Source organism: Pelobates fuscus, chromosome 3 (genome assembly GCF_036172605.1).
Source record: "Pelobates fuscus isolate aPelFus1 chromosome 3, aPelFus1.pri, whole genome shotgun sequence".
In the NCBI taxonomy this organism is placed as follows: domain Eukaryota; kingdom Metazoa; phylum Chordata; class Amphibia; order Anura; family Pelobatidae; genus Pelobates; species Pelobates fuscus.
The window spans coordinates 27,171,156-27,195,266 of record NC_086319.1 but is presented as its reverse complement, the minus strand read 5'-3'; the positions used below and the strand labels follow the sequence as shown (position 1 = coordinate 27,195,266).

Here is a 24,111-nt window from a genome sequence, read left to right as displayed (position 1 = left end):
AATTTTTTGGTTTTTCTTTTGCTTTTTTTTTTTTTACTTGTAGGTGAAGTATTGTTTGTAGTTAGATAGCTCTTTTGCAATGTAACTGAAGTCTCAAAAATAAACATGGTAATATTAAACGTGCAGCAGCTACAATGATTCCTAACACAAGCTTGCGCTTCTTTTAATCTCTGTTTTTTTCATGCACTGGCCTGAGCTACCTCTCCTGTGTTGTTGCAATGGGTTTTTTCTTCCTTTTCTTTTGCTTATGCTTTGAATTCTAATCAAATAAATGCATTTAAAATGTAATCGTTATAAAACGATCGTGACATGGGTGCATGAAGCATGATTTACTAGAATGGAATTACTGCAATGAATTGATATCCAACATTGTTTGTTTTTAATCATTGGTTTTTAAAGGTGTAGTCAAACCCAACTCTTACCCAAAAATGATATTGTGGAAATTTTCCACACTATCATGTAGTATTTTCTCAGTGCTCCAAAATGTAAAAAAATATATATATTTTAGATCAAAATATATTATTAAGAACCAGATTAGATATAGTTATTGCTTACAAAACTATACATATATATATATTTAAAAAAGAAAAAAAAATCTTGTAAGAATTTCACTTTGCCTATTCTTTAAAAAAAAAAAAAAGTTTAGGGATGTTTGAGATAGCTCCTATGTTTTGTGAAAAATAAAATAAAAATGTTCTTATAAAATTGAAATAATTATCAATCTTATAAAAAGACAACAAAAAACGAAATTTTAGGCTTTCTCTATTTTTCCTTTCAGCTAGGATATCTCATCCATCCTTAACAACGTCACAGAACGCTCTTTTTAGAATCTTCTTCAAGTCAAACTGTTAGGAAAGTGTGTGGTTTTGCCAATTCCAGTATTAATTTGGCTAAAAGGGAAGTTTCACCAACATAATAAAAGAAGCACAGAGGACTACACCTTTAAACAAAGGAATGATAAATGATGAGTGAACAGCTTGAAAACAATTCAAAACTTATATTATACATAGGTTTCATAAACAGTAACGTGTGTTTCTTAAATAATAGGTCTATATAGACCAAGATCCTAGTTCGCCTTCAAATATTTTTGTGTCTCCTTGTCGAAAACATGGTTCGAATTTTATGCCTGTACTATACTAAATAATATTGATTCACCTTGCCTGCCCTAAAGATGGACATGTTAACAAAGTCAGACGACTAATTAATGCATAATTAATTAGTTCTCACTTTTTTCCCTGCAGAGAAGGGGCTTGGTGTTATCAGCGCAGTGACAAGGCATCTAAAAGAATTGGCTTACTGGTTTGATTTGCTAACTGGTTCCCAAAGCTCATCCTTAATGCTACCGGCCACTTAATTATTAATAGTTTAGTTGATGTACTTTTTTATTTGGACAGTCCCTCATGGGTGGGATTTATTAAAAGCTGACCAACCGGATAGTGAAATCTCAGGTCAAAGGTTCAATGATGTCTTAGCCCCATCATGGCATAAGATATGTTAGTGCATTCATGATACATTGGGATTTTCCTATCCCAGTATACGTGTAGTTGTTTGGTAATCCTCTAATTTCAATGAAATGCGAGGCCTGGGATTCGCTAGAAAAGCTCGGCCAATTTCCACAAAGAGGGAGCAGAAAGAACAATAAATCCGTAGGTAAAACTGGGAATAAAGGATATTCACATATTTTGTATTAGTGTTTTAATGCATTCATTTAAAGAAATTACACACAAAAGTAATATACAAAAGAAAATATTGTGTCTTAAATCCATCTTGTAGAATAACTTTTAAATCACAGTAATTTCGCCAGTTCAAGCAATGCTTGCAGAACATTATCTGATATACAGATTTTGACATTTTTAAACACTTACATTTCTATAGCTTAAAATTAGCAACTTTAAACACAGTTTCCATATTAAAAAGTATAGCAGGATATAATGTTAGTTACAGACTGTAGGACAGCTGTACTCCAAACATAAAAAAATAATAATTTTGTTTGGAAACAATGCAAACCATTCTAGCGACACAGTCATAATAATCTGTATGAGCTACAATTTATGATAAAACAATTAATTTACAAAGAAGAATTAGATTTTTTTTTTAAATAAATTTAAAGGTGTAATATGTAATTTTAGACACTAGATGGTAGTATTTTCAAAGATAGACTGAATGCCAGATATACTCTCCTGGCAACAAGAAACTAGATTATGTGTGTTACATTGTCTCTTCTAATGCCCACTACATATATGTATATCATTTTATTGATGGTGCATGGTCCCTACAAGTTAGGTTTTTTTATATCAATAGTACACATCAGCCCTATTATTTAAAAAGGAAATTCCAGCAGAGGTTTGATAACATTATATTTGCATAAACATATTTATTGATATAGCACTTTTTTTAAAATGAAAGTGTCTCCTCTTTAACAAATATTCAGGCTCTGATACACTTCCAATAACATTCACTAAAATCAGAAATTGATTGAGATCTCCCCCATTCATTTTTGTGGGGATCTTCTACTCTAGGACATGTAAATTATTTAATGACAAGACTCACTAAAACTCACTAAGCCTCCTGTGTTTCTGAGTTAGGATCTGACAACTACGTGAGAGTCTTGTAAAACATGAATATTGCTTGGTGAAAAATTCCCATTCATAACTGCCAACCTAAATCAGGTTCAGTTGACTTAAATGGGGATTTGACTAAGGTGCCCAGCTTGGGTAAAGTCTACATACTATTTATCACAGATTAAGGTTGCCTTAGTTAAAGACCCATGTAGTGACTACCAAACTGCATTGCACTTTATTGTGTTCTTTTATACCTCGTGACCCAAGTTACTTTAAGTGTGGCTTGTTACAGCTTGGGTCCACTAGTCCATTACCAGAAATCAAGCTCCAGAATTTCTGTGCTCTGCTCCGTTTCCCTTAGAAGTAAATGTTAATCGTATCTAAGAAAGATAGTGAACCCTCTGACTTAATTTATTCTGTGTTCACTTTGAATGATTGTGAATAATCTTCCATGTGTTTTTAATCAGTTGCTTTATATTCACACTTGGCCAATTGATTAAGAAATGACACACCTATGCACGGGTCATGTTAGGTTGGCTGGTAAACAATAGCTAGATTTCAAATGGATTTCTTCAATTGAACTTATCTGTAGCTTATGGTCAGTGACAAATGATGCATCTAGTTCCATTGATTGATAAAACGAATTATTGGTTTGCAGCAAAATGTATGAGATACTTTTAGTTGGCATGGACAATAAAGTACAAGAAGAAGATACAGCTTTATCTTTTAGATTTAGAACTAGTAGTAATGCATTTATCAACTGCACATACACGTTGTCAGATAGAACCATATTCATTTGTTGACAGACACGGTTAACCTAAATCCCCATGTTTGTTAGTAAACATAGAGAGTCCTGACCTCCTAGTAATTGCTTGTGTGACTGAAAGACTCACTTTTACTGTGTTTCAAAACACAGATAAGTTTTATCCTATAAAATGAGTGCGATTTAAAAAAATTAAAAAAATTAAAATGAATTTCTAAATATGATTGACTTCAAGAATATTCAGAAATATTAAACTGGATTTCAGATGCTATAAATTCAATCCTCAGGGTTTTTTTCTATAACGAGGGCTTCTACTACATCGTATGCAAAATTAAATAATTCTATGAACATGCATGTTCCAAAACACAATATTGAATAATATTATTGACCATCTGTTTTTATTTACATCACATGAGGCTGCATTATTATTTGTCATCTAAATATTTATCTGAAACATGGCTAAAATAGTCTATTGGAAGGCTGTTTTAGTGGTTTAAATCCTTTCTCTACTTTTCTGTTGTTTTGCTTTTTTTCCCCTTTTGGTGTTGGTGTCCTGTAGCTAGCCTGGGATGTCATTTTTTTTTTCTTTTTGGGTTATGCAAACTTTTATTGCAATAGTCGTCTTAATCACTCAAGTAAAGCAGCACAGGATTTTTAGAGTAATTTGACTTGGCCATATAAACGAGAAAAATCTGTAATGTTCACTCCCATCCAAAACACAAGTGTCTTATATAACCAGCATGTCCAAATTAAAGTCTTCTAGGATTTAAAGGAGGAAAATCAATCATTAGAATCAATAAAGGTTGCAGGATTTTTATATCCCTGCTAAATAAAGCAAAGGTACTCCTAATGCATGAACATTTTTCATCAATGCATCATCACTTGAAAATGTATTTTTTTGGAAGTACAGTGGTCGACGTGCAGTGACACTATATGCTACTTTTGTCCCTGGAGAGCTTTTTAGAAAATGCATCCCTTGTTGGTGTCAAAGCTGCCTGTAGTCTTACTACAAGCAATGTGAATGGCCCGGATCATCTTTTGCACAAAGCTCTCCCAGTGCTGTGTCTACCATTAGTATTTGAAGAATGTGCAGAAATCATTTCACTGTAACGCTACAAAACAACTGTGATCTGTATGGGTCTGCTTTACCTTACTCATCATTTTGCATGGACCCGTTAAACCTCTTTGCACGATGATGAGCTGCATGCTTCATATGGAAGCGGAAAAAAAAACCGAGAAAGTTATGATCTGCTTTTTCTCCCTAACTCACAAATATCCCATGACTCCCCATCTAAATTCTGATGCAACGAAGATGTTTCTGTAAATCAAGGTGCGTCTCGACCACGCGGTGCCTGAAACTTTTTGTCTGATACATTGTACGCCTCGTGCTAGTGTATAAGCAGCATGTTAATGTGTACAGAACTCGTCTATTGCAATGCTAAGTATGGCTCAGGTTGTATACATCCCTTCACCTCTGCTTCTTCTGTTAGAGAATAAACATGCATGATGCACACACCACTGTCGCCATTACTACCCTCTGATTCCATTTCATCTTTTCCCAAACCATTTTAGGAATAGAATGCATCCAGTAATGTGCATGCTTGTGTAGGAGCCGCCATTTTAGTTTAGAGTTGTGGAAGATGGCCTGCAGATTGTAAACGCTTCACTTGTCTGTAAACCGACAGGTTTCACAAAAATGGACAAACCTGTTTAAACTTGGTCCCAATGTATTCCTCTTACAGTACGCCATGAAACTGGGCTAAGATACTCTGTAACTGGTTCACGCTCAAATGTGTATAACAAATAATACATTTTTAAAGAATTCGACACCCAAATTCCACATTTTAATGATGTCTGGGATCTGGGGATCAACATAGGGTTTGAATGTTGGGTTCTAGGTCTGTCCCTTGTATCTGTCAGTATAATTAGCACCTGGACCTACAATATCTTCTTTTTATTTGAGTCTTTGTTTCTGTCTATCTAACTCTTAGCGACCTATTTCTCAATCTCCAATCTCTGATTCCCTCTTTTCTTTGTTTTTTATATTTTCTTTAGTTCCCGACAAATACACATATACTCCGAATCATTTAGAATTAGTAAAAGCTAAAAAAACAATGTTTCCAAACTGTTGGCCATGCCTATAGATAGTTACTAATACAGTTTTGAAGACCAGCATGCTTAGTCTTAGTGGTGGCATGAATTGCATGAATGATGTATGTGTCCTATCTCTAACCTTTTATAAATATTGCTGTACATATACTATGAAGCTCACAAGCACAATATCTCTAGGATATGTTATCACATATATTCATTAAGCTTTGTTAAACAATATTTTTTTATTGAATGCCTCTGATGCAGCATTTGGCTATGTTTTAGTCGGGAGAACAAACATTCTCCTGTTTTAGACATATCTTATACTAGAAAATTCCTAGAATAGTCCAATTTTTTATTACTATACATCTATTTTCTATAAAGCAACATGCATTAAAGTGATACATTATAATTCTAAGCTAAGAACTTGTAAATTACCACAATTTTGTAAATTGGAAACATGCTACCGGTATTTTTTTTATAATATTTAATGTTTGAATTTAAATATATTTAATTAAGTTAACAAACAGCTTACAGATTCAGTGGCAAAAACTTATATAATTTAGCATTGTTTGTGTACCATAGGTATTTTTAGCATTAAATTAATAATAATAAAAAAAAGTTTAATTTTAATCCTTTAGACTTATCAACAACGGGTATAAGCTTTCCAAATATTGTGTTTTCCTAAGCTTACCTCGCAATTTATAAATTATTATTTCTTGATGTTTTTGTTTTTCATTTTCTGGTACAGTTTCACAGATCACAAAGAAGAAAACAAAACAAAACAGTCTAATTACACACATTCGGTATGCATGTAAAACAATGTATTAATGAGAATAATATACTAAAGATACTTTAACATCTTCAAATTTCATCCCTCAGTTCTAGTGCTACATTCTGACTCTGACAATTCCCTTCCTTTTGTCTAAAACCCAAATAATTATACATAAACATGATATCTGGAAACGCTTCCACCTCTACCTGAATCGTCTATTAAAGGTATATGTGTGTGTGATTGTTTTATTCTGTGGATCCACATAAATCTAGATTGTTTTAATTTTTTTCTGACTCTAGAAGCAAGTAATAGTAGCCATGAATCTCGTATTGGTCTAGCAGAAGGCTTGGGATCGGAAAAGAAGACTCTCATACCACTTGTGGTGGTCTCATTGCTGACATTTATCTGTCTTGTGGTGCTTGTGGGTATTCTAATATACTGGAGGTAAGTGTTGTGTATTTGATCTATTTTATATCGTATTTAGGGGAATTGCTAGGCTAGAAACAATGGGGGCTTGAGCCGGAAACAAGAGCATCCAGGCATTCAATTCATCCACAGTTCCTAATTGATAGTGGGATATGCAGCAAAATTCTGTTAACTAGCACCTCTTCTCAGCAGTCACTTGGGAGGGCACCACCCATTCTCCCCAAGTAGCGTGACAGAGCACTGTACTATTGATGTTGCTTTTTGTAATAGTCCGCTTGCTTTGAGAAGCAGCTGCCTGTTGTTAAATATAAAAATAGCTCCCTCGTCAACTCTAAAAACCTGGAGTTAAAGAGCCGAACAGCCAGGGCTTCAGTCCCCAAATTCCTCCAAACAACATTTCTGATCATATTTATTTCATAGGAAAACTGCTTTGTTTGCTGTGTATGTTTATTACAAATGTACTGTTAATAAATATTGGGTTTATAGTTTTTAAAAAATAAACCAATGGGGCCTAATTAATATATGAATATTGATGTGGTGAACCTGACTTTACGCTAAAAACATTTTATTTCACCAGGAATGTAGTGAAGGACATTCTATTTTAAGTTTTAGTACCTCTATGTCAGTTGCAAATATCAGTAACATTTGTGAGTTTTGAAATGTTGAACATTAACGAGACATTAATATTTTACCTATTGTAAAATGAATCTTGAAAACATTTATCAGTTTGTTATTAAATGTTTTAAATGAAGTGGAAAATCTATATACATTTTTATTTTCCTAACCATCCTTAGAGGGAGTGCACCTTATTTAAAGGGATACTATAGTGCTAGGAATACAAATCTGTAAATCTGAATACAAGGTTGCCTAGAAAGCAGGAAGTGCCTCTAGTGGCTGGCTGATTGACAGCCTCTAGGGGCAGTCTTAACCCTACAATGTAATTATTGATAATTGCAGGGTTAAGTGGACTGGGTCACTGCACCCATACCACTTAAATGAGCTGAAGTGGTCTGGGTGCCTTTATTGTCCCTTTATGTCTCTGCTGTAAATATGTTGATTTTTAAATGTGCAGAGTTTAAGAAACCATGAGTCATACTAAACTCTATGGTTTCTCAAGATTTGGCTCTAGAACTGGATCACGAATAAGAGGTTTTAAAGTGAGGTTACACTAGCAACTTAGAATATGAGTGAAGACTTAAAAACATTGTATACACCACCTTCTTGCTATATCGACTCACAAAGAGAAGAACTACAGACATAAAATATTTCTAGCACATTCAGCAATTTTTGTTTGTGGTCACAAAATGTTTCCTTTCCCCACACACTCTTGACAGAGATCCAGACCTTTTGTCCACTCTTCCAGTTGGGTCTACTGCTGGGTTAGCATTTGAATGAAACCTTGCCACTTCAAGTATCCCTTTTTTCTGTTTTTTATTTTTTCTTCTCAACCCCTCCTCTACTAAGACTTATTATTTTACACGTTTCAGTTGCACTTGTAATTTGCTAAACATGGCATGCCCTGTTCAGGTAGAATATAGCGGTGGATGTAAAATCTTATAAGCTGAATGAGATATTATTATATAATTTTTTATATTATTTTGTTGCATAGTTAAACGTCTTAATAAATACTATTTAATGGAAAAAAAAACCTTACAGTGATCAACTCTGAGTCGTAATTATTCCCTTAAAACGGATATATGTTACACTGTGGGTATCATATAGAATAGTGGGGAAATTATAGAGAGCTGCCATTGTAAGAAAAGTGGAGGTTAGTTGCTCTACAGGGAATACAAAAACAAACAATAGATGGTACATTTACGTTTATTAGATTCATTTCATTTTCTCTACTGAAAGCTGTGCCATGAGGGTTCACTTTATTATATTTTTGATTGATGGGAGTTACTCCACATCTGTGATGTTTCAACGTCCCTTACTTCATTTAAATTGAGTGATAATTAGAATACTGCTGTTCACACATCTCTGCTTGGACCCATGTTATTCACCTCTTACAGCAGATGGAACACCTGGTATGATTCTACCTACACATTTTCAGAAAACCAGATGTTGTACATTAAACCTGTACGGTTAGTGTGCAACACTTGGAATCTTTGATGAAAGCATTTCAGATACACTACGGTTCTGATTGATTGTTTTTGTAATGTGCCTGCAGGATGCAAAAAAAAAATTATTTTTATTTATCGAAATGAAAAACTTATTTTTACTTTTTTTTTAATTCTTTATTTTTGTCGTGCAATTGATTACAACAGGGCTTGGAGTGCCACAACAGCAGTCTCAAGCGCGAATACAGAGACATAATATAACATGAGTATGGCATGAAGAAGAATTGCACATTTTTAAGTAACTAGTGGTTCAACGTTAAGACTCAGCTTAAGTAATTGACTTTGAAGAGTCAATTCAAGAGATATATTCAATCCCAATAAAGAGAAACCTGAAAATAAAATGCAGGTTAGAACATACACAAGAGTTAGGAAGCAATTTGCCACTCTTGTACTCTTATTTGGTGTGCCCGGGCATTCTTGCCACACCCCTCGCAAATATCTAAAAGTAAAGGTGAAATCAGTTCTCTTATTATTAGAGAATGGATGAAAGAAAGTTGCCATACATTAGGATAAGTAAGTAAATAACTGCATTTTATGGTATTTAGATATTGGAATATTGTGATAAAAAGTATTTTTTTTCTGTCCTAAAAGAATATGATCACAATGTGAGCATGCAATCTTTAAAAGGGCTGGCTAGCAATGGGCTGAAGCTAGTGACCATATTCACTTTTAAATAAAACAATGTTTTCATTAAATAATTTTGTGTAAATAATTTAGGGTTGTAAATACTAATTAAGTAAAACGAGTGGTGAAAACATTAAGAGAAGTAGTGTACGGAAGCTGTTTTTAAAAATACCAGGGAACAAATTGGTGAAGGTGGCACAGGAGTCCAAAATCGATACAATCTTACCTAAATGATGACATTTGGGAGGCCTGTTATTGGGACTTTTCCCGAATATAATAATAAATAAATACATGTATTATATATGTTATACTATAGTAATACATACAATATAGTAACAATGCTACAAACTAATATTGACAACTAACTATTTAGAAAGTTCCTTTTTACATTTTTCTTTCCCCCCTAGTTTGTTGCAAAATTGGAAGTGCTTAAAAATTATTATTTTTTGCCTTTTTTGGATCAACAGCAAAAAAGAAATGTGAGGAAGGCTGAACTTAATTGGACACATGTCTCTTTTCAGCCTATGTAACAATGTAACTTTGGGCACACTCCTGGGACTGGCATCTCTAAGCAAAGGGATTACGCTGCTTACTGAGTAGCAATTTCCCTGCAGACATCAATGGAGCGATCACTTTTCATTAGGCACAAAAAGCCCTGGCTAAGAGAAATTAGCTCTTGGACTGGCAGCTGATTAGTAGATGTTGCCATCACCAAAATGGCAAGCACTTCGTTTACCTTGGAGGTGTGAAGGGATGGATTCACTCTGAATGATTTTTAAGTCCTCAAGGTTTGAATAGGCACTGCTGACATTCCCATCTGGGCTGCTACTCTGGTTTTAGGTAGCACAGATGTTCCTTTAGAGAAACAAAGATACGATTGCAATTTCCTTGCATTTTTATGAAATATTGTGATTTGTGGCAGAAACTTGTAACATTGTACTAACCAGGACTAAAAGCTACTTGCCATGACAAATGTCCTAGTACGTAACTTCTGGGAACGCTCAGGAAATCGGCACATGCAGCGGCCCTGTTATCAAATGACTTGTGCACCATCCAACAATAACATGCATGTTGGTGCACGCGAGGCATTGCATTATACCTTTTGCAGCAACCTGTGGTCTCCATATCTGTAGTTTTACAGCTCTGGAAAAGGTTAAGGAAACATGAAGGAAATTAGGTTAGTTTAATAAATCAGGTGCAGTCCACTTTAACCCCTTAAGGACACATGCCATGTGTGACATGTCATGATTCCCTTTTATTCCAGAAGTTTGGCCCTTAAGGGGTTAAGAGCTCCCTCACAGTCCAGTGCTCAGTTAATGACTGGCTGCCGTGCTCTTTTGTAATTGTGAAGTGCTGGGAGACTGTGATATTTTGGTTCAGACTACAAAGTTCCCTCGAGCTGGTGAAGGAGTTCAGAGTCCAGAAGGGAGATCTTTCTGATATCTCTGTCAGCTTCAGGAGGACCCCTAACAGATTAAAGATCCAGGTCCAAACAGGGGACCACCAGTCTGAGCCCGGGCTTTTGACTGCTGCCTTAGTCACCTAATAGGTAATCCAGCTCTGATGGCTGGAACCTGTGTGGTGTGTTACACCTTTGTGATGTGTTGCACTTTATTGCACTTTATTATAAATTGCACTTTACAATATTTAGTGCACTTTACAATTTTTTGAACTTTATTACAAATTGCACTAGAGGCACTTTTTTTGTCTTAAAAAAACAGTGCACCTTATTTTCAAATATTATATTTATGTGTGTTGTTTTGAGCTTTACACTTACTTGGTGCAGCTTTTCTTTTTTTTTAAATCTGCTTCCTGATATTTATTGTTTGTAGACATTGTATTATTAGCGCCTGTTTTTCACTTATCCTTTGTATACATAGTTACATAGTTACATGCGTAACATCCAGTTCAGCCTTCCTCACATTTATTTTATGCTGTTGATCCAAAAGAAGGCGAAAAAAAAATCCAGTTTGAAGCACTTCCAATTTTGCAACAAGCTAGGGAAAAAAATCCTTCTTGACCCCAGAATGGCAGTCAGATTTATCCTTGAATCAAGCAGTTATTACCCTACATTGGAAGATTATATCCTTGAATATTCTGTTTTTGCAAGTATGTATCTAGTAGCTGTTTGAACATCTGTATGGACTCTGATAAAACCACTTCTTCAGGCAGAGAATTCCACATCCTTATTGTTCTTACAGTAAAAAATTCTTTTTTTTTTTTTGCCTTAGACAAAATGTGCAATCAGTGGTAATGGTAAGAGTGTGTTAAAATGTGACCACCTGAGCATAAACTAATCGAATGGCAGGTTATTAAGCTTTTGTTCATTCTCAGTGGATGTCCATTTTGGCATGTGTTCACAATCTCACAATTTGCACTATACAGAGCACACACCACACCACAAAATATATAAGGGACCCGAAATGATTCTAGTAATTGTGGCTGGGTTCCAGTTGTAATTCATTACAGCTATATTCCATTGGATACATCTTTTTCAACTTTTTCTATTTTGTGGCTAATTGGACACAGCACCCCTCAGAGACAGTTCCTCTTTATGTTGGAGTTTAGAAGGTCTTAATGTCTGTCATAGCACTTTGGACACTTGGACATAGCAAATACATTTTGAAAGTGACCTCCATGAAATCAAGACATAACTAAAACAAGTAATGTCAGCATATTCCGATTAATTAATTTTTTTATTTTTTTTTTCGTTTTGTTTTATTTGTTCATTCGTGATATGGCTGTAACATCCTATTAGGATATTGATTTTAGATGAGTTGACGTGTTTTGATCTCTAACGTATGCGTCTTACAATGTTTCAGAAAATGTTTTCAGACAGCACATTTTTATTTAGAAGACAACACATCGCCGAGAGTCATTTCCAGTTCGCCAATCCCGGTATTTCCAGTTTCAGGTAATGAACTTGTACTTACAATCCATTTTGTGTGTGTCTCCTTCTGTCTGTGTGTGTGTATGTTTATGTGTGGACATATAAATAATAATAAAATCCATATAATAATTATTTATATAATAAAAACTATTTTAACCCCTTAAGGACACATGACATGTGTGACATGTCATGATTCCCTTTTATTCCAGAAGTTTGGTCCTTAAGGGGTTAACAAGCATTTTTCCTCAAAATCTTTGTTTAAACTTTAGTACGATTTTAAAATGAGGAATAGGTTAATTTAGCAACAAATTGTACATTTATGATATTATACAATCTTTATTATCTAATCGTGAATGCTTAAGTAATGCTTAAGTAAATTTAATTAACCTGTAAATAATTGGCTAATTCTGTTGTTTTTTTTGTGTAATTGTTTTGTTTTTCCATACGTGAATCATGTATAAGTGTTTTAATAGCACAAATGACTCATTTGTTTAGAGCAGATCTGATTAATGCATGGTTTGTTAAACCAATTAGTGAGCAACCTACCAAATGTTAATTGATATGCTTCATACTACCATCTTAACATAATTTGAATATTTGATTTGTTAAAGAAGTTATGAAATATATAGAAACATTAGTCAGTGTTCTTCTAAATCAGTGTAATAGAACATCACTTGCTATAATGTCCGTGTTGGGGTCTGAGCTCCCAATTAGGCAAAACATATTCTGCAAATTCACTATACAGAGGGCAGATTTCAGAACAACGGTCAACTCAAAATATATATTTTTATTATAATAATAATTTTCATTTAGTTTGGAAAGGAAATAGATTTTTTTTTTTTTTTTTTTTTGCAAATTCTTTATCTTTGTTGTGCTCAAATAACAATCAGACTTGCGCTGCCACAACAGCAGGAGCAAGAGCATAAACACATTTAGTATAACAGTGGCATTAGATAGTACTGCACATTTTAAATATATATGCAAAAGGTAACATTGGTAAGCGTCTACACAAGCATAAATGTTATATTCGGGTTATCAGACGGTGTGCGATTCGTTGCATATGTACTGAGGGTATATCTGTTTGATAAGAGAATAAAGCAATATAATCGTGTGGGTGTATGTCAGGAGAATAAGGCTTTTTCTCAAAATGGTAGATTATGTTAGTAAACTTGCTTTAAGTGAATGTTGAGTAACAGCAGGCCTATATATATACATGTTAGACGATATAATATGTTGATAGGTTTAAGCACTGTGTTAACAAATTATATTCTGCTTAGTCAAACAGTTGCACATTTTATAATTATGAGATAAAACAGGCTAACAGTAATCAAATCAGCTATAAAAAGAGGTACACATGTTGGTAATAGCAGTAGAGTGACTGGTGTGTACTTATGTAGTGACCTGTTTTGCTTTACAGTAGTAACTAGTTAATATGTGGTGCACAAACGGTTCATACTGCGTGAGCAAAGGTTAGATTACGGTGGGTAGTAGAAAATATTGCTAAATGTTGCGTATTTTGTGGGGTGTTAAGTACCCATTACATTCCAAGCAGCAGTATTTGAAGAGGAACAATAAAAGAAACCATAAAAGGAAAGGAAACACGCAAGTTACTTATATGCAGCCAGGTTAGAGTAATGGCCTGTCTGCCCATGGGTGTTCAGGAGAGTGGCTGGTCTTCGGTGCCTTTTGTTTCATATGGAGACTAGGCAGTACATGCGATTAAGCTAATATATGGTTGGCATCACGCTGGGTCTTTGAGGTAGTCGTACATTTTGTTTTAAAACATGAGGGCATGGGAGTGTGCTGCGCGTAATGTGGTTGCTTAGGCAATTGTGGGCCGCTTTATTGCAAAGTGATTTAAACGTAAATTGTAGACTCTGCTATAAGAAAAATAAGCTAAAATTAGGCTAATATATTAGGCCAATATATGGTTGGCAACACGCTGGGTCTTCGAGGTAGTCGTCCATTTTGTTTTAGAACATGAAGGCGAGGGAGTGTGCTGCGCTTAAAATGGTTGCTTAGGCATTTGTGAGACACATAAGTATAAAGTGAGTTAAACATAAATTGTAGACTCTGCTATAAGAAAAATAAAAGCAAACAAAAAGAAAAACCAAGAAGCTGCTCGGGAACATAGGCCAGACATATTTCGGACATCTATATAGCGCACAACATTCCCAGCAGTAACCTGACTAAGCAATATAACTGAGTGTTTACAAAAAGGAACGAAAAGTAAAAACAAGATAAGAAGTCAGTAGGCAATAATAGGGTCTATGGTAGGTGGTCTGCTTATCCATGTGGTAGCAGTCATTGCATCCCGGTTGGGGAAATATCTTCCAGTCATCGTTCATGTGGTAACTGTGACATAGGGGTCGGGTGTTAGTACCTGTGGCACAAAGGGGGTTATTCGAGACGGATCCCAGGAGTGGTGTGGGGGCGATGCGTTCTGCTGGTTCAACGGTGGAAGAGATCCTCGCGGTAAGCCCAAGGCCTGCAGCAGCTGTGTTGCTTCGCTTATGTCTCGGATCTGGTGGGAGTTCGTCCCCTGGTGAACAGCCAGTGTGTGGTTGGTCCGCCAGCGATATCGGAGGTCGTGTTGTTGTAGGAGTGTGGTGAGCGGTCTAAGGGAACGCCGCCACGCCAGGGTATCGCTAGAGAGGTCCGCAAAAAAGTGCAGTGACGTCCTCAAATTGGAGCGGCGTTTTCCCCCGCAGGGCAGTGAGGGTTGCCGTCTTGTCTTGTATGGTACGGAAGGTTACAATCACATCCCTGGTGGCTGTGTTTGGCGCTTTGGGCGGGATGGGGACCCTAAAGAGGTGCTCAGGGCTAATCTTGTCGGCTTGGGTAGGCGGCAATACACTCGTGAGTAAGCGTTTGATGAGCTGTGGTAATGCCACATCAGGTATTGCCTCAGATATCCCCCTCAGCTTGAGGTTGTTGCGCCTCCTGGGTCCTCCTGTTCCGCCATGCGGTGTGCCGTGTTCCTTTGTTGTAGCTGCAGGTCACTCACGGTCTTTTGGAGCTCCCCAATATCTCGGGAGTTGTTTGTGGAGGCGTTTTCGAGGGTGTCTATGCGAGTTGTCAGACCCCTCAGGTCTCCTCTCAGCGCCATGATGTCTTTCTGCAGGCTAGTCTGTAGGTCTGCAAGTAGTTGTTTCAGGATTAGCGTAGTTACCGGGGAGGAGTCCGGTGCGGGTTTGTCGGGCTGTGAGGGTATTCTCGGTGCTGGAGCAGATGAGTAATCTTCTCCCGACATGTCATCGGAGAAGTCCGAGCAGCCTCCGTGGAGAGCCGCCATGTTGGACCCGCTGGCTCCACGCGCTTGCCTCCACATGTCCCCTATTGTAAGTCCGGTGGTGGGTTTTTCTGCGGTAATTTTCTTGATTTTTCATCCCATATCGTTGGGGACACGTAGGGGGTCTTAGTTTTGTTTTGGGGGTTATGCCTTTTTGGGTTTTTTTCTTCGTTTTTCCCTTGTGGGTCTCGGAGCTCCAGTTTGGTGCGACTGCTTCCCTCTGCGGTTAGGCTCCGCCCCAGATTGGGTTTTTTTTAAATGAAGAATGTGAAAAAAGCTAGAAAAATCCTCCCTACCTTTAGTACATGACAAGATGCTTCCGCCATATACAGGCACCTTCGGCCGAACAATGTTTGAAAACCAATAGTTTGTCTCTATGGGCTCCCCTACATCTGTGTGCGGAGTGAAGCAGGGTGACCATAGAGACATAAAAACAGCAGTTAAAATAAGTAAATAAGGCCAAATATTACATTTTAGAATAGTTGGAGAAAGGAGTGTCTGGCCATCGTGTGTGTACTTAACTTAAGAACATTGTATGATCTAGAATATATTTTTTACATTTAATATTTCAAATTATTGCATTTTTTCACTGTCCTGTTTGCTGTGCAGGTAAACAATTTAAGCAGAGAATTGCTGTTTTGGGGTACCATGGCCAAGTGCCCCTTTGTGCCTTATATGTTTGTGTGTTCTTTCATGAACATCATTTGGCAATCCCTTTGTGTTGTATCTTTATACTATACATTAGAATGTTAAAATACAAAAGCAGACCTGTGTTTAGGGGGATCACTACACTGATAGTTTTATCGCTGCATGTTACATGTAGTTCATGAAAATCCATGTTATACTTTTTCTGTCACTTCCAATAAACCTCCACATACAGTGTTTATATTTAAAATACTTATTGATCTGATCTAACAGGTATCATTCATTTTACCACTTCTATTTATTGCATGCTTTTTTCACTGAACAAACTGAGCCCAGCTTCCTTGTACTGCAAGTGCCTTGTTAATGTATTTGAAACTAATTATAAAATATTCACCTGCCACCAGATGCTGTCTTTTAAGTGTGAAGGTGGAATTACACGTATGCGAATTTTTCTTTCGAAGTCTGACTAGATAATTCAATTTTAGTATTCATTTCCATCCATCTATGAAACACAACAGATGGATGCTAATCTCATATCAACAAATTCTCGTTAACTGAAGTCTAAGCAATTAAGTGGTCAAAATGGTGAACATCTGTTGATATAAATATCAAACTATTGATATAAAAATGTTGTTTCCATAAATACATAGATTTTGAAATAAAGAATATGTGTGTGTGCTTGTATATTTACATAAAGGCATACATATAATCAATGCAGTAATAAAACATTATCTTTAGTTTATATAGTGTTATCGTATTTATATAGTGTATAGTCGCAAATTCCACTCAAAGTGCAGGATACATTGAAGAATATAGTCACGAAACAAGCCCGTGAACTAGGATTTGTGAACATTGTCTGCAAGAAGAGTGAAATAGGAATTGGACAAAAATAGTTTCTTGCCCTGTAATCACTGAAAGGTACAATCCCGCAAGGAAAGAAGAACATTTCGAAGACTGTTAAGATTTCACCATGCATGTAGACATAAAATTAAAGTAGAATTCAGGTGCTCCAATTCCAGGATTCGACTTCCAGTTGTCCTCGGTCATCCACAAGAAAAGTTGCTTCAAAAAAAAAAAAATCAGATGTAAATGTTCACATTTCACTTTTATTAAAATTGTAAAGCCCAGTGACAATTGCAAAACATGGACTAGGAAGGGTGAATAACTCAAATGCATTATACACACACGGTGCTTGCTCAATAGCCTTCAGATATGTTAAATTAAGCTGGCTTGTGGATTTTGTGGGCAGAGAGGGGGCCACTGTATCGCAATTTGGCCATTGCACTCAATTGTTAATAATCATTTAGCTAATTGTTCATAGAAACATAGAATGTGACGGCAGATAAGAATCATTCGGCCCATCTAGTCTGCCCAGTTTTCTAAATACTTTCATTAGTCCCTGGCCTTATCTTATAGTTAGGATAGCCTTATGCCTATCCCACGCATGCTTAAACTCCTTTACTGTGTTAACCTCTACCACTTCAGCTGGAAGGCTATTCCATGCATCCACTACCCTCTCAGTAAAGTAATACTTCCTGGTATTATTTTTAAACCTTTGCCCCTCTGATTTAAGACTATGTCCTCTTGTTGTGGTAGTTTTTCTTCTTTTAAATATAGTCTCCTCCTTTACTATGTTGATTCCCTTTATGTATTTAAAGGTTTCTATCATATCCCCCCTGTCTCGTCTTTCCTCCAAGCTATACATGTTAAGATCCTTTAACCTTTCCTGGTAAGTTTTATCCTGCAATCCATGAACCAGTTTAGTAGCCCTTCTCTGAACTCTCTCTAAGGTATCAATATCCTTCTGAAGATACGGTCTCCAGTACTGCATACAATACTCCAAGTGAGGTCTCAATGGCATGAGCACTTCCCTCTTTCTACTGCTAATACCTCTCCCTATACAACCAAGCATTCTGCTAGCATTTCCTGCTGCTCTGTTACATTGTCTGCCTGCCTTTAAGTCATCGGAAATAATCACCCCTAAATCCCTTTCCTCAGATGTTGAGATTAGGACTCTATCAAATATTCTGTACTCTGCCCTTGGGTTTTTACGTCCAAGATGCCCCACCATGCATTGTTTTAATGACATTATAGGGCTAGCCGATAAAGTGCTTTTTTTGTTGAACTGCTGTTTAAAAAGTAATAAATAAATATTCTCTTTTTTTTTTTTAAGATGATATCGGGGCAGTTCCTATAAAGCAATTTCCTAAACATGTTCGAGAACTTCATTCAAAAAATGGATTTACAGAAGAATTTGAGGTACACTCTACAATATCAAATGGTGTTACAAGTATTGAACTTCTATATTTGCCTGGGCAATAAGCAATTGTTTTATTTTCCTTTTTTCACTTAAAGGACCACTATAGGCACCCAGACCACTTCAGCTCAATGAAGTGGTCTGGGTTCCAGGTCCCTCTAGTGTTAACCCTGCCTGCTGTAAACATAGCAGTTTCAGAGAAACTGCTATGTTTACATATGGGTTAATCCAGACTCTAGTGGCTGTCTCATTGACAGCCGCTAGAGGCGCTTCCGTGCTTCTCACTGTGATTTTCAAAGTGAGAAGACGCCAGCGTCCATAGGAAAGCATTGAGAATGGACTGTCAGTGAATGGACTGACTGAATCCGCGTGCGGCTCTTGCCATGCATGCGCATTCAGCCGATGATGTCCAAAGGAGAGGGAGCCCAGCGCTGGAGAAAGGTAAGTGTTTAACCCCTTCCTCCAACTTCAGCCTGGCTGGAGGGGGAACCTTGAGGGTGGGGGCAAGTTTGTTTTCCTGGCACTATAGTGGTCCCTTAAGTAATTTTATTTATTTTTTTCGAGTTCTGTCTATCATAATATATTTTTATAGAGATTTAAATTACACCAAGGTGTAATGCTGGTAAACATTATTTAACCTTTGCGGTATTCTGAATTACATGCAACCCTACTGTAGGATAGACATTGGCATAAAACATCCCTTATTTTGTAGTCATTTTATTTCAAGTGACCATACAGATATGTTATATTGACCTGAAACATAAATGATCATAATCTGTTTCTGTGCAAACCATATTTTCCAGCCTTCAGATTTTTCCTGTTTAGAAGAAAAAATAAGTTTCTAAATATAAACTAAAAGTTAAACAATTAATTCCTAGAAAATGATGACCACATGGAGATTGTGAAATAGCCGATATTGTGCCACTTTATGCCACCAATTCTTAGCACTTCATTTTTAAAATGTATTTATTTAAGATTTTTTTGTGTCATTTTTAACCTCTTAATCAAAAGTTGTTTTCATTCAATCTTCATAAATTGGTCTGAATCCCTATACCACTAGAACATACTGTACATATATCAATTTTGAGGTCTGGCTTTGAGTAAAGGCAATAGTTAACAATTATAGTTATGGTAAAAGGCTAGGGAAAGTTTGGACTGGGCTTGAGGTTGGAGCCAGGTATAATAGGCACAATACTGCCTTGGAGACCATAGGTAAGAGATGACGTTATTATAGTTACTGTCCACTTAAAACACCACCTTAATCATTAAACCATGAAATGCTTACACCAGTAACACTGACAACAAATTTATTGCAGAGTTACTTGCTGGCACATGTTCTCTCTTTCTTAGCCATCAACAGATAAAGCAAATGTAATGTCACAATAAAACACAATAATAAGTACAATAATTGAACACAATCAAATATAGAAATATAATAGAAAAATGACTTCTGCAGTAAAATGGGACTGGGGCAATGGTGTATTTTGTTTTTTTGATGCCCTGGGCATTACAAACCTAAGGCACCACCCCAATCTAAATGTGCTCCCCCTCCTCCTGTCAAGGAGCACCACTTCCTGTTTAACACCAACACACAATTTGTCTGACAGACACACGTCCTCACTGATACATACACTGACATATACTCACTGCCAGATACACAGTCATTGGCACACACACTGTTTAACCAACACATTTTTTCACTGAGAGACACACACATTCACTTACACACACACAGACACACATTCACAGACATACACACATACTCATTCGCAGTTACACAGTCACTGACACACATACACACTTACTGACAGACACACATACACATTTACTGACACAAATACACACACTGACATACATATATATTCAATGACAAACACATACACACACTCACTCACAGACAGACATACACTCCCACTGGCAGACATACACATTCACTGACAGACACACACATTCACTGACAGACACACACATTCACTGACAGATACACATACACACTCACTGCCCCCTCCTTCCCCCCCCCCCCCCACACACACACACTGACACACTCACAAATTATTATTATCATTATTTTATTTATTTTAATACATCCAGCCTCCCTGCCACTCTCTTTTTATGGGGTCCAGTGGGGATGCTTTCACTGCCGGTTGGGTGGGTGTGTGCACAATGGAAGCAGTGAGGGAGATCTGATCCTACTGTTCTGCTCCCTTGCTCACTGTTTAGTGATGCCTTGGCCGGAGTGACATCATATTTTGGCTCCAGGCCTCACTTCAGGGTACTTTAGAGAGCATATCAGCAAAGACCATAGTGATCAGCACTCCTTTGCAGCCCACCTCCAACACCCAGATCCCGCTTCAGGGGCCCTAGGGTGGATAGCCAGTCAGCTTTTGGGCCTCCCAGAACATGAGGCAAACAAGGCATCTGTCGGGGCATTTGGGTGCATTTTTTTCTTCCACTCCCAGGAAAGTGCCACCCAAGGCAAATTCCTTGTTAGCCTCATGGAAAATACAGCCCTGCCAGGAGCAAGTAGGTAGCCAGGTTTCATTCTGCAGCAGGTAGCACCATGATATACATATGCAATATTTACCTAGCTCATATTGACTGAATGCCAACTATTTTCTATATTATCGTCCGATCTATAGCCTTTAATCAGTCTGTATGTACACAATATGTATTATCTTTAATTCTTCATTGAACTATTTTTCTTTTATTTAAATTTCCCTTGTGTTTTGTGATTCCAAATAAAATTATGTTGATAATTTTCTGTGTAAGACTGATATAACTTGAAATAAATAATATATACATAGAAAATACAGATAAAAAAATCATCTTGACACAGATTCGAGATTTCCATTCACTCACTGAAAATCCGAAAGCAATGGAGATCTCTTAATTTTACCAACCATTTTGTTTCTATATACATATCGAAACTTTTCCACTTTTCATTTGCCTTTTTATACTTTGATTTATTCCATTTGATGTTTCAGTAACCATCTCCTCAACGGTTTGCATTGTGAAATTCATTTTATGTTTTTTTGTATTCACTTCCCATTAGACACTGAAAGAGTACTACGAGGTAAGACTATTTCAGAGCACATTCTTATTGCAGTAACATATTTTACCTTTAAATCTCGGTTACTAATACGTACCATTCATCATATAATTAATATTTTTTTTTATTTTTTTTTATGATCTCTTATTTCCAGGAGGTTCAGAATTGCACTGCTGACTTGGGCATAACATCAGACAGCTCCAACCATCCAGACAATAAGAATAAAAACAGATATATAAACATTGTCGCTTGTAAGTTAATATTTCACTATTTTTAGACGTACTGATAATTTTCTTTTTGTGTTTATGTGTGCATGTATTGGTATATGTGTGCTGTTAATCTTGACGTAATATTTGAAAGGCATTTCAGTGTAATAAATAATTATCTATAGTGAGAAATTGTATCTTTATTGTACATCGGGAAACACACCTGTAATGATCAAACTAAAAGAAAGCACTAAATAAATGTGTTTCAAAAAATTGCAAAAAAAATAAATAAGCAGAAATAAAGGGATTTGTGTCTTAGTTCCAAAATGACAATAAGATTTACCAAGTGAAAAACAAGCTTTAGAAATATATTTTTATCTCAGTTGTATCTTTGCAAATCCTGCTGTGCCAAAATGTGTTAATTTTGTAAATGTATATATTCTGTTTATCTGTGGAACATAAAGACTGTAGGAGATTAGGTTTTGTGCTAAAAAGAAGTAATTTATATTTATTTGCAGATGATCACAGCAGAGTTAAACTTTCCCAGCTGGCGGAAAAAGATGGAAAGGCAACCGATTACATCAATGCAAATTATGTTGATGTAAGTGATCAATGATGTGCCAAATATGTTTCTATTCATTTCTACATTACAGTTTATTTCCCATCTTTTTTTTTTAACTTAATTTCATCGCTGTCCCTTACCTTAAACATTTCTCATTATTTCTTTGTGTTCAGCTTTTCTCTTTATCCTTACCCATCTTGGTCGCAATCTACACAGGACATTTTTTTGTAGTCGTTCTCTCCACAAACCCTTGTTTCTTCATCTGTTTCACCTATTTCAATTTCCAGCTTTTTCCTTCAACTTCCTTTTCCTCATTTTCTCTTAACTAACTTTTCCTTTCTCTCCCATCTTTTTACCTCTCCCCAACCATTTTCCAACTCCCTGCCTTTTGCATCCTTTTGAACTCTTCATTAAACCTGTTTAGCTATTTCAAAGCACAATAACCTCAAACCTCATTAGTCTTTTTTTACCCCTGAAAACCGAATTTTCCTCCTTAAACTGTCTTGCCTAGGGTTGTGAAATAAGATTGATGATCTCAGTGTGAGCATCTTTGGTCAACAGGAACAGAATCCCAAATATGCACACTAGTGATCCTTTACATCTTCTAAATAGAGAGGCTTGAGGAACATGACATCATAACCAAGCACTTAATACTATAAGAGAGGTATTTCATAGAATTTACAACCAAAGCATTTTAGAATTATTTGTAAATATATAAAATATTAAAAGGTGCTCAATCTTTTGCCATTTAGGAGTTAAAACGTCACTACAGTCGCCAGAACCACTACAGATTAATGTAGTAGTTCTGGTGCCTATAGCCTCTCCCTGCAGGTTTATCAATGTAAATGGCGCCTTTTCAGAGAAAAGGCAGTATGTACATAGGTGTCTAGTAACACTTCGAGTGGAAGTCACACAGACGGCCACTAGAGGTGCTTCCAATTCCAGTGCTACACATTAAGCAGCACTGGCATTCATTGTCTCCAAGCTCTGCATGGAGACGTTGAAGGCTCCCCATAGAGAAGCGTTTTCCTATGGGAAACCCACTTTCCAGTTAGTTACTTCTATATACTTCTCAAAAACTCTTTCACATGAAAATGGGCAACTTACAGAATCGAGAAGAAGGTTTGGTTGCTAGTGTTCTCTTAATTTGGAGCCATTTAATGCAGCTATAAACCTGCTATTTGTAGATAATAATTGTAATGTCTTTCATCTGAAAACAGGGATACAAGAAACCAAAAGCATATATTGCTGCTCAAGGACCATTAAAATCAACAGCAGAAGATTTCTGGAGGATGGTTTGGGAGCACAACGTGGAACTCATTGTGATGATCACTAACCTGGTGGAAAAGGGAAGAGTAAGTAATCTCATACATGATTACAAAATGGACATAAATGTTAAAACCATATTTACATTTAAAGGGAAACTGCCAATTAAACCATCAAATACACTTTGGAATCACCCATAATGTGTATTAAAGGGTTATTCCAAGCATCATAGCCAGTACAGCCCGCTTCTTTGCACTATCCCCCGGTAATAGTGCAAACTGTTTTACAAGCGTTTTCCCTCTTACCTGTGTGCCACTGGGCGCCGAGCCTCTCCAGAAGTCAGGTAACACTCTAAGCCAATGAATTGCCCTAAGTGCAAAGAATAAGCACATAATGGTCAGATAAGGCTGGACAGAATTGCACAGAATTGACATATAATGGTGGACATCTCTTCAAGCCTATGAACAGGGTTAATGGCCAACAACTATGTTTGGTAGGAATCAACATCATTTTATGAAGGACAGAGTATGTCAAACGTGGTTAATACATTCTATTATAGACAAAGATCAAGTTGCAGCTGTAGA

At 36.5% G+C, this 24,111-nt stretch overlaps 1 protein-coding gene across 7 annotated transcripts in view; it reads left to right on the top strand.

Moving 5' to 3' along the window:
* Positions 1-24,111, top strand: part of PTPRZ1 (protein tyrosine phosphatase receptor type Z1) — a 163,050-nt gene that overhangs the window by 110,887 nt on the left and 28,052 nt on the right. For 4 of the 7 annotated variants that reach the window (XM_063446822.1, XM_063446820.1, XM_063446819.1 and 1 more), the window contains 7 exons: positions 6,490-6,634; positions 12,183-12,274; positions 18,361-18,446; positions 21,497-21,517; positions 21,648-21,744; positions 22,218-22,300; positions 23,482-23,616. In XM_063446822.1, coding sequence (XP_063302892.1) covers positions 6,490-6,634; positions 12,183-12,274; positions 18,361-18,446; positions 21,497-21,517; positions 21,648-21,744; positions 22,218-22,300; positions 23,482-23,616 — 659 coding nt within the window. Of the gene's footprint in view, positions 1-4,636; positions 4,655-6,489; positions 6,635-12,182; positions 12,275-18,360; positions 18,447-21,496; positions 21,518-21,647; positions 21,745-22,217; positions 22,301-23,481; positions 23,617-24,111 lie in introns of all 7 variants that reach the window. The other 3 variants (XM_063446823.1, XM_063446818.1, XM_063446821.1) reach the window with 2 other exon arrangements.